General features: G+C 34.9%; 3 protein-coding genes across 3 annotated transcripts; all 3 read right to left on the bottom strand.

Moving 5' to 3' along the window:
• Positions 1-1,761: 1,761 nt before the first annotated feature.
• LOC132172073 (NAC domain-containing protein 19-like) lies at positions 1,762-2,613 on the bottom strand. The gene has a single exon (XM_059583510.2). The coding sequence runs from the start codon at positions 2,611-2,613 to the stop codon at positions 1,762-1,764; it is 852 nt and encodes a 283-aa protein (XP_059439493.2).
• A 3,796-nt stretch (positions 2,614-6,409) lies between these two features.
• LOC132164399 (vesicle-associated protein 1-2) lies at positions 6,410-11,530 on the bottom strand. Its single transcript, XM_059574912.2, has 8 exons — positions 11,317-11,530; positions 11,083-11,153; positions 10,841-10,922; positions 10,496-10,611; positions 10,225-10,389; positions 9,885-9,935; positions 7,946-8,023; positions 6,410-6,877 (listed from the first exon to the last, which is right to left on the bottom strand). Exons 1-8 carry the CDS (start codon positions 11,366-11,368, stop codon positions 6,767-6,769), a joined length of 726 nt encoding a protein of 241 aa, XP_059430895.1. The 5' UTR covers positions 11,369-11,530; the 3' UTR covers positions 6,410-6,766.
• Positions 11,531-15,016: 3,486 nt separating this feature from the next.
• On the bottom strand, positions 15,017-20,626 carry LOC132167135 (cytochrome P450 family protein). The gene is made up of 2 exons (XM_059578037.2): positions 20,483-20,626; positions 15,017-16,228 (listed from the first exon to the last, which is right to left on the bottom strand). Exon 2 carries the CDS (start codon positions 16,139-16,141, stop codon positions 15,173-15,175), a length of 969 nt encoding a protein of 322 aa, XP_059434020.2. The 5' UTR covers positions 16,142-16,228; positions 20,483-20,626; the 3' UTR covers positions 15,017-15,172.
• Between the last annotated feature and the right edge of the window lie 712 nt (positions 20,627-21,338).

Raw genomic sequence — 21,338 nt, 5'->3', positions numbered from 1 at the left:
ACAAAATCCAATAGATACACCTTCTTCCCCACAATTTAACAACAATCAAAAGTCGGTGCTTTTTCCATCAAAACAGATATTCGAACAATCAAAAAGTACATATCTAAAAAGAGAAGTACTTCTTACAAAAAAAAAAAAAAAAGAGAAGTACTTGAAACGTAGAAGTCGAGAAAGAAGAAATCTTAAGATGCAGAAGTCAAAGAGAGACGAGATCCCTGATAGAGGAGATGTGCTAACAAAGAGAGAGAGAAGAGCTCTAGAGTTGGGTTGAGCGAGAATGAGAGGTTTGGAGCCGAATTGAGTGTGAGAGTGAGTGGGGAGATGTTTTACAATTTTTAAAATTGGAAATCAATTTATAGTGGGATCAGGATCCCTAGCAATAGCTGGGGAATTGTCCATCAGGTTTTTTGTTAATGTGAACCGTCTAATTTCATCTAACCGTTTAAAACTCGCCACGTGTTCCACTCAATATAAAATAATAAAATATTATTTAATTTAAAATAAAATAAATGTAAAATAAAATAATTAAAAAAAAAATTAAAAATATGGAGTAGGTGGCCGGCCACCCCAGCTCAGCCATGGGGTGGCCGAAGCCACCCCCAAGGTTTGGTTGGGGGTGACCGAAGCCACTCCATGCCCCTAGGGGGTGGTTCGGCCACCCCTATGGCCAAACCCATAAATTTTGATTTATGGATAAAAATATAAAGGAGACATGCTTTAAAAGTAGTTCTTTAAAAGGAGACATGCTTTAAAAGTAGACAGGTGTTTTTCCAATTTTGTTTTATTTTCATTTCAAGCAACAAGCATGTAGTAATTAGTTCTTTGGAACCCAAAGGTAGCATAGGAAAACAATTCCAGACTAGTTCTGCTGGCAGCAAGCTCACATGATCAAATGGTCTGAATTGAGTAATTAAGCAAAATCAGAAACAGGGCCATTGAATGGTGTAACATCAATTAAATCAAATGGCTCAGGGGAGGCTTACAAGATTCCCAGTAAGATGGCAGACTTCCTCCTAAATGGTCATATACATAAATAAACATATACAAGGTATATGTATGTGTACATATGTCCATCCATTTGCATAAATATGTGTGTGCATGCATGCATGTAAATTACATTTCACGGACTTGCCCCAAGGTACCTACAGTCATCATATCACACTATCCGAAAGCTAGAAATGAAAGCTTTCTCTCTCATAAAGCTCAGTGGCTACAAACACTGTTAAGACCCACAAAAGAAAAGGTAGCATATTCAGAATATTGTGATGCAAAAAACAGGAGTCTACAACAATTCTAACCATTTCCCTTGCGAGTTAAGACATAATTTAGATGTGTAGTACATTGACTGAGCAAAGTTGGCAGCATATGAAATTTCCATATTATAGATATAGCACACATCATATGATGAATAGAGTCTTTTTAAAAAAATAAAATTAACTAAAATTAAAATCAGCCTTCTTTTGGTTGACAAGAAAACTTGGGAAAAAAAAAAAGACGTATTTCAATAAACCTAAAGTATTAGTAAAGAAGGCTTTGACAACACTTTTCAAGAGAAGAGATATTTCGACCAAAGTTGACAAAGTGGATATCCCATAACAAAAATAAGGAACAAGTTCACCAATGTGCTCCAAAAAAATCGAACAAACAAAAAAAATTTACAATCTTTTCCTATCCTAACCGACACCAACTGTGAAACAGAGTTTTGGTTGGCTCTCTGTTTTTTGATCATTCACAAAGTGCTAGGCAAGTAAGGTAGCAAACTCAGGATCCCAAGAAAGAATCCACCCATGCATCAAGCGGCAGATGTCCACCCACAGGGGAAGGCGGTGGCGGCAGATAACCGTATGAAGCATAAAACTCAGACGCAGAGTCATCATTACAGCTCATCAAGGTTTCCAAATATTCATATGAAACACTAAACTCAGAATCAGAGTTATCACTAGCTGGTGGTAGACAGCCTTGTGGTAGACAGCCCAGAGGGGTTTCCAATTCAGACTGAGGCGTTCCAAATTCAGATGGACATTCTGATGGAGTCCAAGTGGCTTGAGGCCCTTCACATTCGACATCGCAGCGCATCTTCTTTCTCTGCTGGGATCCGTCCTCTTCGTCATAGCATGGACATGGAGTTTCCACAGAGATGATGGTGGGAGAAGACTGATCTTGAAAGCATCTTTTAACGCCAGCTCTTGATCTTGATTCTTTCTTTTGGATGGTGCACAGGACCCAGTCAGTCGTCCGTTCTCCCCCCCCAACTAATGAGAACTCGTGCATTAACCAGTTGGATTTCTGTTTCTTCACCTTGAAACAGAAGAGTTTCCTGGCTCCAATAACATCACCCTGAGCATCATAGATTTTGTCGGAAGAATTCTCATGCCAAACACCGCACCCCGCTGTTCGTGCCACACGATTTTTGCTTAGTTTTTTTAGGCGGGTAAAAACGTAAAGCTTCTCCTCCTGATCACCACAGAATTGCCAGGGAGCCTTTTCACCATAAATATCAAAATCTCGAATGCCATCCCAACCCACATCTTCTCCCCTTGCCTTGTTCAACAAATAGAAGCCTACGAGCTCTTCATCGGTGGGCTCAAAACGAAATCCCACCGGCATCATCATCATTCACTCCCTCTTGAAGAAAAACAAGAACGAGAGACGACTTCACTGTGACTTTCACTTCCTCTTGACTCTCTGTTTCACTCCCACTCTCTGTTTCACTCCCTCTTGAAGCCATGGCCCTTATATAGAAGCCAATGCCACCGACTTAGGTCCACCGCCTTAGCTAAAGGCGGTGGACCAACGACTTGCCGCTGTTCAATTTAAATTTTGAACTGGACGACTTGCCGTGTTTGGCTGTATTAAAGGAGCTGCAGCATTTTTCTTTTTTTTTTTTAGGGAAAAATGTAAATTCAGCCCTTATAGTTTACCTGATTTACAATTAACTCTTTGTAGTATCAAAATGAACTCAAAGGTCCCTGAGGTATGCCAAAAATATAATTTAGTCTCTACAATCAAATTTCATCCACTTATTTAACAAATTCACTTAGTATGACACTAACTTAAATATGACAAGTATCACAATTATATTGGCTCTAATATTTTAAGCTATTATAATCTGTTAAGTCAGTGAACAAAATTTAACTGTAGGGACTAAATTATTTTTTTGGCATATCTCAGAAACCTTTAAGTTCATTTTAATACTACAAGAAGTTAATTGCAAATCAGGTAAACCACAAAGACTGAATTTATATTTAACCATTTTTTTTAAGAGCATAAAATAGGTGGTTTGATTTGGAAAACAAGACACGTACCTTTTTCGTTTGCTTAACATGCGCCATGATTTCTAGCCCTATCTTTAACTTCATTGCTCCCAGCCTGCAACTCCTCCGCATCCAGAAGCACAGTTTTGAGCGTTGAAATCATCTCTTCCGCATCCGTGATTTCTCGCCGTAGAGATTCAGTGGAGAAATCATCCAGCAAGTCGTCTGCATCATTTACGTTCTTTAGCTTCTGGAGAACATATAGCCGAATCACCCCAAGAACTGGTTGGGAGTGCCCGAAGCCACCCCCATAGCCCTTGGGGGTGCCAAGGGCCATGGGGATAGCTTCAACTACCCCCACTGGCTACTTAGGGGTGGTTTGGCCACCCTCAAAGGGCTATGGGGTGGCCGAACCATCCCCAAGGGCTAAACTCACCAAAAAAAAAAAAATTAATGGGCTTGGTGAGTTTTGGCCACCCCAAGCGGCCGGTCGAAGCCACCCCTATGGCCCTAGGGGGTGAATCGGCCACCCCCAAGGGCCAAACCCACGAAACCCTTTAATTTTTTTCTTTTTTTTCTTTTTGGCCCTTGGGGGTGGATGGGGGGTGGCCCATCCACCCCCAAGGGCCATGGGGATGGCTTCCCCTAACCGGCCCTTGGGGGTGGACCACCCCCAACACTCAACTGGGGTTGCCAACCACCCCTTCCTCTTTTTAAATATTTTTTTTTATTAATTTTTTATCATTTTAATCTTGATTTTAAAATTAAAAGATTATAAACAATAAAAAATTAAAATGAGGCTACGTGCCCTTTGCCACCTAGGATTTATATGGCCAAAACACATGGACTTTTTAATGCAACCAAGCATTTTTCATATTAAAATGGGACTCTTCTAGACCACCATCTTGCCCCTCCCTTTTTATTTTATTGTATTATATTATATTATTTTATTTTATTTTATTTAAAACATATGATAAGCTACATTATATATGGAGTTAAATATACTAAAATAAAATTTTAATTATAAAATAACTCCTTGCTAACCTCGCGCACAACTCCTTTATATATATATATATATATATATATATATACCTTTTCCACACATATTAAGATAGAACAGTTCTTACCAAAAAAAGAAGAAGATAGAATAGTTATAATAAGAGAAATGCTAGTATATGGATTTTGGTTCAACTACAAAATGATTCCATAGAATTGCAATATAAAATGAGTAAGTATGTCACGATGATTAATTCATTTAAATTAAAAATATAAATTAGAATGCAACCACAATTATTTAGTTAACTTAATTGTGATTAATAGTGTCATCTTACATGTCATGGAAGATAGGGTCACAAACCTATTGGAGCTAATTGTATTATTGACGTTAAGTCCTTATTTGAGTTGATGTAAGCTGACTATTGGCTTTGAGTTTCAATTATGTATTTATTTATTTAGGTTATTTTATTTTAATAAAACATAAGCCAAGAAATTTATTATCTAAGTTAAGTGGCTAAAATTATTTGAAGATGAACTGGGCTTAGGAATTAAAAGAGTATTGGGATCAAACATTTAATTTCTATATGCTTAGGCAAGAACTTTGAGTGCAAGTAGACAAGTATAAAAGGGGATAAATACACTTGGCCCCTCAAATTTACACCCTTTTGATACTTAGGCCTCATTGGTTTAGATGTAAAATGTTTTCCGTCGGAAAATGTTTTTATGGAACCATTAACTCTTAAATTTTGTCAAAATCTCCCAAAAATGGCAAATACACAAGTGAAATAACTAATAAAATTTTTAGAAGTGATTAATGGGAACGTGAAAGTTCCCAAATATGCAAAGAACCTCCACGGATTGGCTCTAAACCCTCCAAGCAAGCAGCGGTTTCAAATAAATACTGATAGCATCACCAACACTCTCAATAATCTCCATGGATATACCAAAGGGCATGAAGCATAACAAAATTAAAAACTTAACAAAATCCAATAGATACGCATTCTTCCCCAAAATTTAACAATAATCACAAGTCAATACTTTTTCCATCAAAACAAATATTCGAACCATCGAAAAGTACAAATCTAAAAAGAAATAAGAGCACTTGAAATGCAGAAGCCGATAAAGAAGATATCTTGAGATGCAGAGAAGAGAGATGTGATCGCTGAGTGATCCCTGAGAGAGAGGAGATGTGCTAGCAAAGAGAGAGAGAGGAGCTCTAGAGTTGGGTTGAGGGCGAGGGTTGAGCGAGAATAAGAGGTTTGGAGTTGGGTTGAGTGTCAGAGTGAGTTATGAAGATGCTTTATGGTTTTTAAAATTGAAAACAAATTTATAGTGATTAATGAAGGGTTTTCTAGTCAACTAAAAATGATTTCAGTTTTCTCAAAAAAAAAAAAAAAATGATTTCAGTCTAAGTACTATTTTGCATCGTACCAAACACCATAAAATACAAAAGATATTTTTTTTAAATCATTTTATGCCGAAACAAATGGAATCCAACTTTTTCAAACTTCAAAACTGACACATCTTTCTCCTACTACCATTTTGTTATAATAAACACATTCCATTAGCATTTTTCATCAAATTGACTGGAAAATGTGTAGCTTGTGCCACACGTAAATTTGTTTACTTTAAATATTTTTTTTTAAAAAAAAAAAAAAAAAACCCAAAGGAGTGGCCAAACAAACCCTTAGTTATGAGGGGATGGTTTGGGGTGGTTAAATCACAATATGTAGGGGTAATTCCGCCACCCATTTAGCGTCTTTTATAAGATTGTTTTTATGTTTTAGTAGTTTTTAGGGATAATTTTAGCAAACCAATTTCAATAAAGGGAGGCATTTTGGGAAGTTCGTCCAAAAACTCACTTGCAAGTCGAATGACACATTTGTGGTCTAAAAGAGTAAGTGATTGAAAAAGTTTTCAAAACCAAAAAACAAAACGACCAAAAACAGGACAATGAAAGAGGTTTTGGAAAAAAAAATGACAATTAATGATTGGACAATTTGGACAATTGGTTAAACATGAATGAATCAGAAATCGACCAATAAAATCAAAAACAAATGCGTGTACATGGCATGTCATAAACATGCATTTCAAAAAAGTTTCAATCACTGCCATTTCATGCATTTTACCTCAAAAGTACAAATAACAGTGGAAAGAGCTGTGTTCAAAAGACCAGAAGGAAATTCAACCAGTCGATAACCATTCGGGATTCAACCGAAAAAATACAAAAAAGGGAAGAGGGTAAACAGTAAAAGATATGTTCACGAAAAAGTGGGTCACACAATGAATAATGAAGAGTTCTGCTGGGGAAATTACATAACCAGTAAAACCCATTAACCATGTTTTCTACTGTCAATACCTGCTAATACATCTCCAATATTTCCTAGTGTAACAAGCTTGGTAATACAACAAACAAGACTCTGTCAGTCACACAACCTGCTTTCTTCTGGCTTTTCTACATTTCGTTTGCCACAGAGGAGAGGTAACCCGGAGGAATAAAGGATTAACTCAATTGGTCATGTCTTCTTCATAAGATACCCCAAAATAATGCCAACCAAGCCGATGAGAAACACGTACAGCAGCGGGATACCACCACGGCTTCTGCTGGCTTCTCGCCTCAAGAGCTCCTGCACAAGTCTCAAAGTCAGTCCATCAGTGCTGCTACATTAACTATGGAAAGAACTAGAAAGTAAATAACCACTATTCAAAGGATCTGCAATCATAAAGGGTTATTGTCACTCTGCCCATCAATTAATCTAATTTTAACAATATTTATGTAATTGCTTATCAGGATGACCCCTTGGTTTTGTGGGTAGCAAAATGAAATATAAAAGAGCCACCACTATTACTGGACAATAAGCTGTTCCTTTAATTTGATGAAATACAACAAACATGGAAGACCATTTCTATCTGTGCTAATTACGTAAGAGAAATATTGCACAAACTCCCACTTTTAACTCCCAAGTGCTTATTCCCTAATGTGGCAGTTGTCAAGTAAGCTTTCCACTACATGGTTTTTAAATCTTATTTGCTTACTCTCTTTCTGCAACTGCCATGTTAAGAAGTAAGCACTTAGGAGTGTAAAAGTGGAAATTTGTGCTTGTAGCATTTTTCATTACAGAGTAGTTTTCAAGGTTGCATAATTCCCTCAATTGTGGATGTACGTTTGGTGGTGGAGGAAACTGATTAAAGACGATTTATATACGCTAATATCTCTTATACTAAGATCTCTAAAAATGATAAGCATTTCAAGATTGTGACTAAGCATTTCAAGAAGTAAAAATTATTGAAATGATAAGCATTTCAAGATTGTCATCAGTAAAAATGATAAGAAATTAACTATAACTCTGTTAGTTATAACAACTAATGAAATTCACAAATCAGTTATTTTCAGAAGCATTCAAAGACCAAATAATCCCTCCCATTACATCATAACAGAATATTATAAGTCAATTAGTACATCATGCTAACATATGTTGATCTTTTGTAAACACTGGATCAAGAAAGGTACAAAACGAATGCTTATAAGTATTATTTATGGGGCTGTTATGCTCAAACATAAATCCAGATGATTATTTTTTGGCTTTTCTCATATCCATGTCTCTTGCACTAAGCATATATTTAGAAAATAAGGATTTGCTTAGAAGCACTTCAGCAACAAAAGTTAAAATTATTTGAGATGAAAAATCCCTCACCAGTTCTTGCTGAATCTTGTTATTTTGCTGAATAGCAGAATTTTTCTCCTCAGTCAGCTTTGAAATAAGAGCCCTTGCCTGGAATCACAAATATACTCAAAGTAAGTACAAATTAGTACTATCAATATCCCAGAAATTGATTCATCAAGTTCTTCCCATGATTAAGAAACAACCTCCAATGCACAATACCAGTAAATTTCTTTTCAAGGGTACTAATGATTGGGCAAAAGAATGGGAATGAATGTAAATGCTAATGAACATAAAAATAAATTTGGTTAGTAATTGCAAAATGGCACCAAAAAGAACTGCACATACAAGCTGATATAACATTCAAGTTCATTGGACATCAGTGTAAAAACATCGTTCGATTAATGGCCAAAATTTTAAGGACAGAAACATCAAAGGAGACATGCTTTAATGGAATTACAAACTTTTTACTAGGTATTTTTCCAATTTTGTTTTATTTTCATTTCAAGCAACAAGCATGTAGTAATTAGTTATTTGGAACCCAAAGGTAGCATAGGAAAACAATTCCAGACTAGTTCTGTTGGCAGCAAGCTCACATGATCAAATGGTCGGAATTGAGTAATTAAGCAAAATCAGAAACAGGGCCATTGAATGCTGTCACATCAATTAAATCAAATGGCTCAGGGGAGGCTTAAAAGATTCCCAGTAAGATTGCAGGCTTCCTCCTAAATGGTCATATAGATAAATAAACATATTAAAGGTATATGTATACATACGTCCATCCATATGCATAAATATGTGCATGCATGCATGCATGTAAATTACATTTCACTGACTTGCCCCAAGGTACCTACAGTCATCATATCATACTATCCGAAAGCTAGAAAAGAAAGCTTTCTCTGTCATAAAGTTCAGTGGCTACAAAGACTGTTAAGACCCACGAAAGAAAAGGTAGCATATTCAGAATATTGTGATGCAAAAAACAGGAGTCTACAACAATTCTAAGTTCTAACCATTTCCCTTAGCCCAGGTTAAAAAAAAAAAAAAAAAAAATCAGCCTTCTTTTGGTTGACAAGAATACTTGGGAAAAAAGGAGATAAAATTTGAATATTACGTATTTTATTGTTTTACTAAGATGAAAAAGACGTATTTCAACAAACCTAAAGTTTTAGTAAAACTCAATTTAACGACAGTTCGTTGTTTTCCTAGGTCCCACGTGATTATCTATCTAAAGATTAAAATATTGGCTTCTTTTTATTCTTCCTTTTTACCATATTCTTTAGCAACATTTCCAGTTGTTTAGTATTTTACAGGCATTGCTTCTTGCTGGTCAGATCTAGCAGTCAGGGTTTCTACCCTTATTGTATTTTTATTTTTAATGGATATTATTTTCTCAGAAAAAATACATCTTAAGTTTATTGGACCTGATCATTGAATGTTTAAACGAAACACAATTCAATCAAGGATCAGAAAGTCCCCAACTCAAGAATTTTCCCATGTATTGACTGTTTAGAGAAGGCTTTGACAACACTTTTCCCTTCTCACTTGCGCTTTCTCTTTTCAAAACAAAAACATTAACAACAACCCAAAACACAAAATACTCGAAAGTATTTTTACCTTTTATGTCACATAAGAACCACTTTTCAAACAAAAAACAAAATGCACCCTCTAAAAAGCATTAACAGGCAAAGCTGAATTCTTCAAAGCCAAACTTTCTGACAATATTTTTTAAAACTCTTTAATAAGGTGGTAACTGTAGAAAATTTTGACTTTGTAAGCCTTCAGAAGTTGAAAATCCCTTTAGTTAAGCCATACCAAATAAACAAAAGAAAGCATGAACCCATTGCAACCTTCACAACTAATTCTAATTACTTCTCTTCCAATCTATGACCAACAACAGTACAGTGCTCTAATAATCAACAACTGGAAATCAACTGTATATTTCAATATTAAAAAGGAAAATGAAAATTACCTCAGAGGAGTTATCTTGAGGCTCGTGTCGATCCCCAAATGCTTTTGAGGCCTACAATCACAGTCATGTGTACAACAAAATTTATAAAACTAAAATGGAGTATAATTCAGCAAAAACTCAGAGGTATGTGAGGTCCAATTCTTGACTGGAGGGGATACCAAAAGCCTCTACATTGCCCTCCCTCTCTATCCAAATATTTTTAAGAATTTTTTTTTTTCTTATATAATGTAGAACTGCATTTTCTTTTGGAAATCCACAGATAAAGAGAGAAGGGAGTATTTCCAATCAAAACTAAATCTTCAATTTTATGAATTCATACACTGATCTATCAAATACTCACCAGTGTAAATTCAGAAGTATTCAGATTCCCGTTATCAGACACCGAAGCCCTTGGTGAAGAACCTTCCTCTGACCCTTCTCGAACCGGTGATGGTGGTCGAGGTGGAGAAACATAAACAACCCTCAATTTGCACTCCTCGACATTATGCCCTGACTCCTTATTAAACTAAAGAGCAACAAAATATTAACCCATTTGGTTAATCTATACATTTTCATAATTAAGCTTGAAAAAAACCACACATAAGGGATTGTATTTTTGCTAATATTAGTACCATTTCTGGGGTTATATCCTTAGCGTTAGCTCCAGAACTTGCTACCACGCTTTGGAGCAGGAACTTATCCTTGCATTGGTTATCGAGCGGGGCCTCCTTTTGTGCTTGCATTGTAACTGAACCATACATGATTTCCGAAAAAAGATATATACAATCACATATACTATCACTCATTCGTATAGAGAATACATTAACAAAGCTAATGCTTTCACTAATTAAGCACAAAGTCAATAATCATAACAACTGGGAAAAGCAGAAAAAAGTTAACGAAATAAAATAATCATCAAGCACAAATTAATGAATTAAGCACAAAATCATTTCTTGCAGAGAGAGAGAGAGAGAGACCTATAACATCACAGGTAGACCTCGGCAACACAATTCCAGTATTAGGTCTCACACAGTACTTCTTTGGATTCGTCGTCTTCACCTAAAGAAAACCCATTCCGTTTCCACACAAATCAAAATTATAACGAACACCCAGAACGGAAAAATCCCCATAACCCACAAGAATTTGAAAAAAATAATAATAATAAAAAATAAAAAAAAAGAAACAGTGAAATTTGATAGTGAATTAATCAAATACCAACCTTGAAAGCCACATAGTTATCGGTCTTATTCGACAACTGCAGAGAGCACGAGATCTGCTTCCTCAACTCAACTTTTTTTAATTTTGTTTTGATTTCATAAACAAAAACAATTAGAATTCACCAAAAAGAAAAGCTGAAAACAAAAACACGGATCTGAAAGCCGAAAAACAAACATTTTTGTTTCACTTTGTAAAGCAAAAGAAAAATCAAATTTTGACCTCTGGGAAAGCTTACAAGGGAATTGGAGCTCTTGAGGCTCGATATTGAGGAGCTCGCCGGTACTCATCCCGAGCCGATCGGAGAGAGACCGCCAGAGAGAAAATAAAGCGGTTTCCGGTGAAGAAAAGCGGTTTTGCGGTGAGAGAAACAGAGAAAGAGAGAGAGTTTCGAATTCGAGAAGAGAGAGAGCTCTGTAAACCCACAACGTGGGACAGCGCTGGTTTTGTCTGTCTTTGCTTTCGGGTCGTTGTTGCCTCCGGTACCTTCTTGTTCGGTTCATCCAATTCCAATGATGGGTATTTTTGTCTTTTTCAACTATATTTTTGTTTTCTTTTTACTAAATAAAACATGATTAATCAATTGCATTGTAATATTGTGAAACACTTTAATTCCAGTTGATGCTCGGAAATTTTTTTTTTTTAAAAAAATTGTATCATATGTCATATTTAGAATGATAAATATATTACTTAACAAAAAAGCGTAAATAAATTGATTAATAAATTTTTGAAACATAGTATGACAAATTAAAAGAGTTCTAATATGAAAATTGGGGTAGGCTGGATGAATTAACCAACTTTTTTAAAAAAAAAGTTCTTAATAAGTTTGAGTTCATTTGAAAAATTCAAGAATTAGAAACAATATAAAAGGAACCAATCTTAAACATCTCTATAGTTGTTAATGTGTTTTAAAGGGTATTTTCTGTCTTTTATTATTTTATTTTTCTTAAAAGTGTTTTGATGTGATATAAAAATTTCACATATTTTATTTTTAAAAATTTTAAGTTATTTATTAATATATTTATGGGTAAAGTCCACTTAACCCCTTCAAACTACCACTCCAATGACAATTTACCCCTCAAACTACCAAAACAATGACAATGTATCCCAATGCTAACAAAATGACGAAATTACTCCTATAGAATTTTCGAAAAGACAAAAATACTCTTAAAATTAAAAAAATAATAATAATAATTTTAAGTATTTTTATTTTTATTTTAGTAAGGGTAATTTCATCATTTTTTTTTTTAAAAAAAAAATTGGGGTACATTGTCATTGTTTTTGTAGTTTGGGGGGTAAATTGTCGTAATTTATAGTTTTGGGGTAGATTGTTATTAAGGTGATAGTTTGAGGGAGTTAAGTAGACTTTATCCTATATTTATTCTTCGAAATATAAAATAAAAGACAAAAAAATAAAAAAAATAAAAAAATAACAAATATGACCACCATGTTTCATATAGTTTAGTTTGTTTAGAACCTTGCAAAAACATTACTAAAATTGTTAGTTTTGGGAAACATAAAGCATTCAACCCAATACTCTGGTCTATGAATTACCAGACATGCGGTTATAAAAATCGTTAAAAATGTTTATTAATGTTTGGCTATTCAATAGTTTGCTTCGATGTTGGTTAAATTTACTTACTTTCTGTTTGGTTTAATCGTTTCAAAATCTACAATTTTAATGAAGATTTTAAAAGGGTGTTAATAGAATTACGATTTTTAAAAATTTAGTTATGCAGTTAGAAAAAGTAATACTTTAAACATCCTTTAAACTATAGGGCTCGTTTGGTTTGCAGAATAAACTCTTGGAATGGAGTAGATATTCATTTATAATAACTATTATCTTCTTTACGAAAAGGAATACTTATTCTTTTAAGACAAATACAAATACAAATACAAATAAAAAATTAAAAAAAAAAAAAAAGAATAACCGTTTCTTTAAGAAAAAGAATACTTATTCCCCTAAAAAATGAAAGAATAATTATTCCTTTAAGAATAAGCTTTGTTTTCCAAAAAATTACTCACATTATTATTATTTTTTTCAAACCCAAATACTTTATTTTAAAAATAAAATGTGTTCTAATGTTTGTAAAAACATACTTCTTTCTCCAAGGAGTAGTTTAATCGGCTGTGAATCATGGCTCATGAAGCGGAGGTTACTAGTTCGAATCTTTCCTCCTCCTTCCGTGGACATGTAAAAAAAAAAAAAAAAAAAAAAAAAACTTCTTTGTGGGATGCGCAAAAACGTGAATATTTTCACATTTTCAATTAGCTTTTTTTTTAAAAAAAAAAAAAGTTTTCAAACTCACTTCCATGTAGAACACTTGCTGTAAATTTGTAATTTTATTTAAAAATGCTCATATACAAATCATAAATCTGTTAAAATTAGCACGAGTCAAACGCCGAAAAAATATTTTAATAAATTGAAATTACGACGTCGTAATCGTGTAAATCCCACTTGAGCGGTTGTGCCCCCATCTATGTGTGTAAATGTGCCCATTTAACCCTCAAGAAAGACGTGTGAAAGAGACTGATGTTTGGACAGACACGGCAATTGCAAGATTGTGTTCAAACTTGATCTAGAATGCCAAGATTTGGCCGATTTAATCGGACGGTAAATACAGAACCTTAAAGTTGTCGAAGTACAAGTGAGTTGCTGGAATAAAATCCACAAGCCAAACTGGAAAGACACAAGTGACTTGTAGAATCTAAATTGTAGGCAAAGAGTGCAGGAATATTATCAAATGAATCTCACTATGCTTGTATGGCTTTTTATGCAAAAGTTTATTTTCATTTTCCTTTTGCTCTATTTTTTTTTTATTTTTAATTAAAAGCAACATGTGTCGTCTTTTGATTGATTGAGTGTGATGTGGCAACATGGTTAAAATCTCAACAAGAGGTAGACAAAAAATGAGCTATTTGATAATAATTAAAACCCTAAGAAGTTAAAATTGAAGTCTTTGGTAATGATTTGATAAAAAGTCATACATCAAACACCTCCAAAAAAAAAAAAAAAAAAAATCCCAAAATGAATAACATAAAAAACATAAAAATATCCTTTAAAAATAGTGTCAACTACTTGTTATTTTCAAATTTGCACATTTTCATGTGCAGTGAGATGTCCTCCAAAGTTAAACCGGTCGAGTTTCTAAAAAATTCAGGCCGCTTAAGAAAAAAGATATTTAAACAGGTAAGCTAAATATTTTAGGCTGTGTGAAACAGATAAAACATTTTCAGTAATGCTATGCATTTTACCTAATAAGAAAAAATAATATTCTAGTTGTTATTTTTTCATTATAAACTCCGATAGATTTTATATTACAATCTCTATTTTTTAAAATATTATTTCTCGATATTTATTTTCCTAATTTATTAAAAAGCAAAACAAGTGTTTTAAATAAGGAGAAAATAAGCTGCTAGACATGATACATTGATATTTGCCTCATAACAGCTACAGAAACGCAATATAAAAAGAATTTTTAGAGCATTTTCAGGAAATTAGTGAAACTTAATTGTAGTGGATCTGATCGTGAAACGTATCGCCACACCAGCCAGATTCTTCTGCGCACCAAACCCAATGCTCACCGACAAAAGGCAATGATGATGACAGCAGAAAGCAACCTTCTAATTATCCCACGTATTCTTTAAACAATTATAAAGCAATATAAAAAAGAAGAAGTGGCAGTTAATGCAGAAAGACGAGCCACCATAATCCAGCCAACTTTGTCAGACAATAATCTCAAGCAAATTATTTGTTTTTGTATGACTTGGACCGTTGACCAGCATAGTTAAACTCCACAAAGCACCATCTAGAGAGAAACTGTTGCAAAGAAAAAGAAACTGAAATCTTTCTCCAAAATGCTCTCTCTCTATCCATCTGTTCTAAGATGAAATTGAAAAAGGCATCTTCCTGGGATCAATGAACACACTAAGCCTCATTATAAGACTAATTAAACTGATAATATTAATATGAATAAAGTGACGAACACAGTGATTGAACTGCACATTTTTGGATTTACAATATATACAATAGATAGACAAAAAATCTGTATGGGAAGCCAGTTTCATGGAGTTTTCACTGATGGTGGATACTACTAACCATCAGCAGCAGGAGAAGGCTGGTGCTGACGAGCTCGTGCAGTGAAACCAGCAAACCAAGCAACCCTCATGAGCTGTATACCTAGAATCAGCACCCACCAGGACACCAACCCTCGAAGTGTGTGCATTATCCATGCCGGTGCAGTGAGCTCGGCCCCGAGCTTCAACCCCCTCATCAGCTGCAAGACACGGTAAGCCTCGTACACGACGGGGGTCACCAGCCAAACGGGTGATTGCCAATGCCATGTGAGCATCTCAGTCAGAAGCTGTACTGACAGAAGCAGAAGGTAGGGACCCAATAAAACAGCAAATGAGATGAAAGATAGCTGTGGCTGGAGAAAACCCTTTTGGGATCCATACAGCATCACCATAGGGATAACAAATCCAGTTACATTTGCAACAATGTTCCAAAATTGGTAAGTGAAAGGAGCTTTGCTTTTGGAAGCCTGTGTTGGGTGCTTTGGACGGGCACAAGAGTCAGCCATGAGGAGAAAAAGGGTAGCACCAAGATTGAAAATGCAATCAAGTCCAACCAAGGAGAGCAGGCTGGCTATGTTGGGTCCAAGGAAGATGGAAGATATTGGTAGCCACAAGGTCGGAACCATGCCGGTTCCAAGTAGAAGTGAAGGGCCCAGAAGCCACATTGGCCATTTGAGGAACTGAAGCCGCACCACTGGCGAATTGCTTGTGTCAGTAACCTTTTCAGTGCTGGTTTCTGGTACTTCAGCTGTGTTCTCAGAATTAAGGGTTTCAAATATGTTGGTGGTTTTCTTCAATAAGTTATCACCAGCAGTCTCAGTGGGAGCATATGTGACCGGTGAAGGTTCCCATGGAGTCAATTTTGTGCAGCAAATGGTAGGGCGTTTAATGCGAATCTGAGGGACGCTAAGTACACGTTGCACATTCGAGGATTTCAACAATTTCAGGCTTCTAGGGTGGATGTGGGATATACTAATGCTTGACATTGTGTATTGAGTTCTTGCTAATGATGCAAGTCCTTGATTTATGGTTCAACCTGTGCACCTTTGAGCGCAACTATGCCTTTTCAATCCCTGAAACATATGGAGTTGAAAAACAATAGGGAACAAAGAAAACAGCAGAAGCCATTAGCAGAAATAAGAGAAGTAAAAAGAACACTGATGTTACCCAGGTAAGAAAATCAAAACACGGACAAGAAATCAATTGTTGGGCTAAAAACAAAGTGCATATTATAACCAAAGATATTAGATTTGAGCAGACAAAAGACACAAACATTTTTAATTTTCTGCTGTACAAGGAACAAGTTCAATTATAAAATCTCCTTCACAGATCCAGATAAGACTTTTTTTTTTTTTCAAAGTGACATGCACACTTAATGGGTCTTGAACTTGCAACCTCACCCTCCACCACATTCTTATGGGTGGAGGAAATACAATTTGAGCTAGAACTCATTGGTAATCCTTATTGATTTTTGCAAGCAAATGCTCAAATATTTATTACCATGTTCATAAAATATTAAGTTTCTTTTAACTGCCAAAAGCCAGCTGTATCACAATTGAATAAACTTCATCACGCACAAGCACTGCACTTGAACATGGTTGAGTCAATGACAACACCACAGATAAAAAGTTGTTAAATTTTCAAATGATTCAAGCTGAGGTACTTCTTGTTGTTTAGTAAAATACAAGTTCTTTATAAGTGAAATCCTCCTATGCAATAAACAAAAGCTTTCACCAGGTTAGAGAGTGAAATGAAGACTAACAGTGGATCTGTTCTACAGATATCACTCAGCAGTGACAAAGTTTGTTGAGGTGTAAAGAGATTATGTATGTGTAGAATGACAGTGGAAAGGTACTCAAAACATCCAGATTTAATCCAATTGCACCAACACGATAATACAGCGAATAAATCCTCATTAAGAGAAAGTGTCCACCGAATCAATAGCTGAAGGACTTCATATTGTGACCTTATATTTGGGACATTGTAATCTAAATGGAAATCACAGCTAAGCGTACATGCATACACAAATAAGTAGGTTTGTAAGATGCATACAAGAATTGAAACATACATCTAGTGATTCAAAAAATTTCTTCAATATTTAGTATGAAAAAACCATCTTTGGAACCATCAAGGGTAGTAGTTCAATGGCCGAAGAAAGTTTCCAAGTGGTAAGGGCATGTATTAGAGCATGGGTTCAAATCTTCGCAATGAAGAATTCCCATATATGCCTGATTGCTATTAGCAACCTTGAATTCTCATTGATGCCCTGGTGGGGTTAGGTCAGGCTATGGTTCAGTTGGACTTGAGGGATAGCCTGTAGTTCCCACCATATAGACCTCTCATGTGTGACTCCCAGCAGGTAGGTGCTACTATAATCATGCCCAGGTAGAATAGCCACAATTGGTCTCCCCGGCCTACCCTTTTTGCTCAGGAAAAAAAAAAAAAACATATTTGGAATTCTTAGATAGGATTTGGCCTCACGCTCAATTCAACAAAGAATCAACCTTTGGCCTGATCCATCAAAATGGACAATTGACAAGCTGTCATTCCACATCAAAGCTTTAGAGATGGTTTGTTGGCACTCTAGTGAAAAGTGATTTTATGCCTCAAAAAGCAACTTCAAAAAAGGTTTCGAATGGGCACTTTTACAAAAACCGGAGTTTGTCAAAGAATGGGCTCAAAATCACATTTAGTAGTAGGTTATCAAACACTCATTTTCAACTTAAGTGGGTAGGTCCCCTCCCCAAAATCACTTTTAGAAGTGCAAAAAGGGCATTAAAGAGGGGAAAACCAGATCGCACAGTGGCTATAAGATAATCTACTTCCTTTTCTCGCATATAATTCTCTAAAAGCTATTTTGCTAAGCCATCAAGCTTCACATTTTTCGCAACAATGATTCCAAAAATAAAAATGACTGAAAAAAATTAAAAATTTTCAAGGAATTAGATTCCTTTCCAATTCTCCCTGTAAAATTTGGCAGCCCAAATGCATTCTCCAGTATGCAGTTCGAGTACCCCACACAAAAATTCGTAAGACTTGTAAAAGACCAAAATCATCAAGTAAAAGTAAAGACAACTGATGTCAAATCCTGCGAGTCCTAAAACACTGATGCTCTGCATGCCTGTGCATGGTCATGCACCCACGCACGTGGAGGCATGAGCAGTATCATGTAGTTTAGGATATAGACGAATCCCAAATGAAATGAATATAAACTATTATTAAACATATTTTATTAACAAAACAACACATAACACAATAGACTGGTGTCAATGGTTTAGACATCCAAATACCCTTTCATGTACAGCAAGAGGGGATACAGGTTTGTCATACCACCATTTGAGAATCATGCTTGCTAATTCTAAGATACTTATAAAACTCAAGCAGGCTTTAGTTCCTAACACCTCAACACTAAAGACTAACTTGTGAATTATAAGATTCAGTAAATATCAGCAAAATCTGAAAATTTTGGGAATTTTACAGCCCCAACATTAGAAGCCATGCTCCACCACAGATCATACCACCAGTTAAAAGTAGGCCCCCCAGGAACCCAATCATAATGATAGAGAAAAATCTAATTTCTATTAGAGATTAGAATTTATAATCACTCACCATTTTTGTCTTTCAACGATTGCACCATACTCTTTTTGTGAAGTGATGCTAGAAAGAGGACTAGATTCCACCTTGTGTCTTCCCAAATGTGACTTGGCTTTTAAAATCATCGTTAAATTTGAGATGATTATTATTGAATTTTGATCTATTGGTAATTTTAAAACCTATGTCACATTTGGGAGGATACAAGGAAGCCTATAGTCCTCCTTCTAGCATTACTCATTTTTGTGCCCATACTGCTTTTCTCACAGATATCACTAACTGAACCGTACAAGTTGAGGGACTCTTTTTAATAAGAGAGAACTTAAAGTATAGGCCTACAAAAACTTACAAATATCACTAACTGGACCGCATAAGTTGAGGTAATCTATTTAATAACAAAAAAAGCCTAAAGAGTAGGCCTATAAAAACTAACTATTAAAGGATTCTAGTGAAAAATCATATGATATTTGTCAGAATGATTCTAAAGCTGTTTGAAAATAGTACATTGGAAAGCAGCTTAACTCCATATGCACCTTTAGCATATCAAAAGATCACACCTCTATGAAGCAAGAGACATTTAGAAACCAAACCACAGAAATCTGGGAGCTCCAAAAATAACAATCATGCAGAGGGAAAGATCATATGAAAACATAGAATACACATTCTCACGAACAACTCGAGCTTTTGGACTACTTCTCAAAAGCAAAGTAAACCAAATTGTAAAATTTGTTCCTCTTGGCATTTCATCAGTAAGTTTACACGACCCAGGGAAAAAAAAAAAAAGAAGAAGGGAACTTACTGTAAATATTCGAAATTTAATAGCTTCAATTCCTATTTATCATTTTATCAATATTAATACTTAACTCAATCTGCTAATGTTTCCACACGTGTTTTTTATGCATTTATCGGTATGTACGTATAAGTACGGTCTCCTATATGTACATCTCATCTCAAATTTATCAAAGATCTTCAAAGAGACCACAAACATAGAACTTCTCATATCCTAATGTAATTAACTAAAAGCAAACACAATCTACCACAAATAAAACAATACTAGGGAGTAATTATCATGCTTTTCTTATGACATTAGTAGCTCAATAATTAACAGGTCATCAAAGTGCTGGAGTTTTTTCTCTCTTTCTTTTTCACCAAAAAAAAAAAATCATCTAAAAACAAAACCATGAAGTGGCAACAATTTTATGTTTCGATCCTAAGTGTATCACATGGGATAAATGCAATCTTAAACATGTGTATACAAGGTGGAGCCACCCCTAGCCTTGAGGGGTCCCAAGCCACCCCAAAATTTTAAAAGTTTATTCTAAATTTTAGGTATTTTTATGAAATTGACCCCCGAAATTAACTTTTACGCCCCAAAAATTTTATTTTGCTTAGTTTTGTCCTTGTCTCCTAAAATTCTGGTTCCGACCCTGTTATGCAATCTTATATAAGCAGATTTTCAAAAAAAAAGTATGTTCTACCTAATTTAACTGAATACCAGAGTACCCTTTAAGACCCAATAACCAACTACAAACATGAAACGTGTTTCATCTAAGAGACACTCATCTGAACAAAAGTAGACTCTTTTACCTAGTTTTCATTTTCACTTCACTGATTTCTTAGCAACCAAACGGGGAATAAAAGAAACAGAGATGAATTCTGAAGGAAGCCTTGGGCTAATTAATACAAACAAAACTAGAAAAGGGAAAATGAAATCAGGGAATAGACTTAAGAATTACCTCTTCGAGAAAACCTTCTTAGCCGATTAATCAGGCAAATTAACGTTTTTTGGTGGAGGGTCTCGTTCCTACACAACGTTAAGAATCTGAACGATGGGGAAGAGCCTGGCCCCAGTTTAGTTTGCCTGTTCGGCTTTGTTTTTGTTTTTGAGTTTTTGTTTTTATCAGATTTACGTCATTATTAAGATATTTATGCTAATAATATCTGAAAAGTATATATATCCGTCTATCATTTATTTCCGCTTTCTATTAAAGTATATTCTATAATTAGTAGTGTGTTGTAGTTTCTGTTAATTACAAGTTAATTAGTTGGAAAGCATTATGAGTAACACTTGAAGTTAAATAAATTTAATTATTTTAATTTTGGATGCGTTATAAAATAAAGGAACCATGGCTATGTATGTAATCGAATTTTGCTTACCAAAATAGACTTATTAGGGGAGAAACTTCACAAAAGCCTCCTTAACTCCCTTAAAGTTTATAAGCTCTTAATTTCACTGTTCGAATTTTTAATTTGATGTAATTCACCTCATTCGTTAAAGTTTGGCATTAAGCAGATGTTAAAATAGATGAAATGACCTTTATACCCCTGAAGTTTTTATAAATTCTAAATTTACCTTTAATTTTACATTAAAAATTAAGAAAACGAAAAGTTGGCGGTATTTTGGTATTTTTAATAGCATCCGTTACGATTTAACACCAAATGTTAAGGGAATAGGATAGATTGCATCAAATTAAAAATTTAATGGATAAAATTAACAGTTTTGAAATTTTGAAGAGGTATTCTCAAAACGAATGAAAATTCATAGGACATTTATGGAGTTAACCCTTATATAAATAGCTAGTTATGCTCCAA

Source organism: Corylus avellana, chromosome 2 (genome assembly GCF_965113065.1).
Source record: "Corylus avellana chromosome 2, dhCorAvel1.hap1.2, whole genome shotgun sequence".
In the NCBI taxonomy this organism is placed as follows: Eukaryota; Viridiplantae; Streptophyta; class Magnoliopsida; order Fagales; family Betulaceae; genus Corylus; species Corylus avellana.
The sequence above is the reverse complement of the archived record's forward strand: the minus strand, read 5'-3'. Positions and strand labels throughout refer to the sequence as shown.

Bases quoted from the DNA above. Each gene is read 5' to 3' on its own strand.
- LOC132172073 (XM_059583510.2), bottom strand. From the start codon at position 2,613: ATGATGATGCCGGTGGGATTTCGTTTTGAGCCCACCGATGAAGAGCTC.
- LOC132164399 (XM_059574912.2), bottom strand. From the start codon at position 11,368: ATGAGTACCGGCGAGCTCCTCAATATCGAGCCTCAAGAGCTCCAATTC. The intron at 10,612-10,840 runs GTCTCTCTCTCT...TGTATGGTTCAG, and splicing joins GTCTACCTGTGATGTTATAG to TTACAATGCAAGCACAAAAG. The intron at 9,936-10,224 runs GTGAGTATTTGA...CTGTGATTGTAG, and splicing joins ATACTTCTGAATTTACACTG to GCCTCAAAAGCATTTGGGGA.
- LOC132167135 (XM_059578037.2), bottom strand. From the start codon at position 16,141: ATGTCAAGCATTAGTATATCCCACATCCACCCTAGAAGCCTGAAATTG.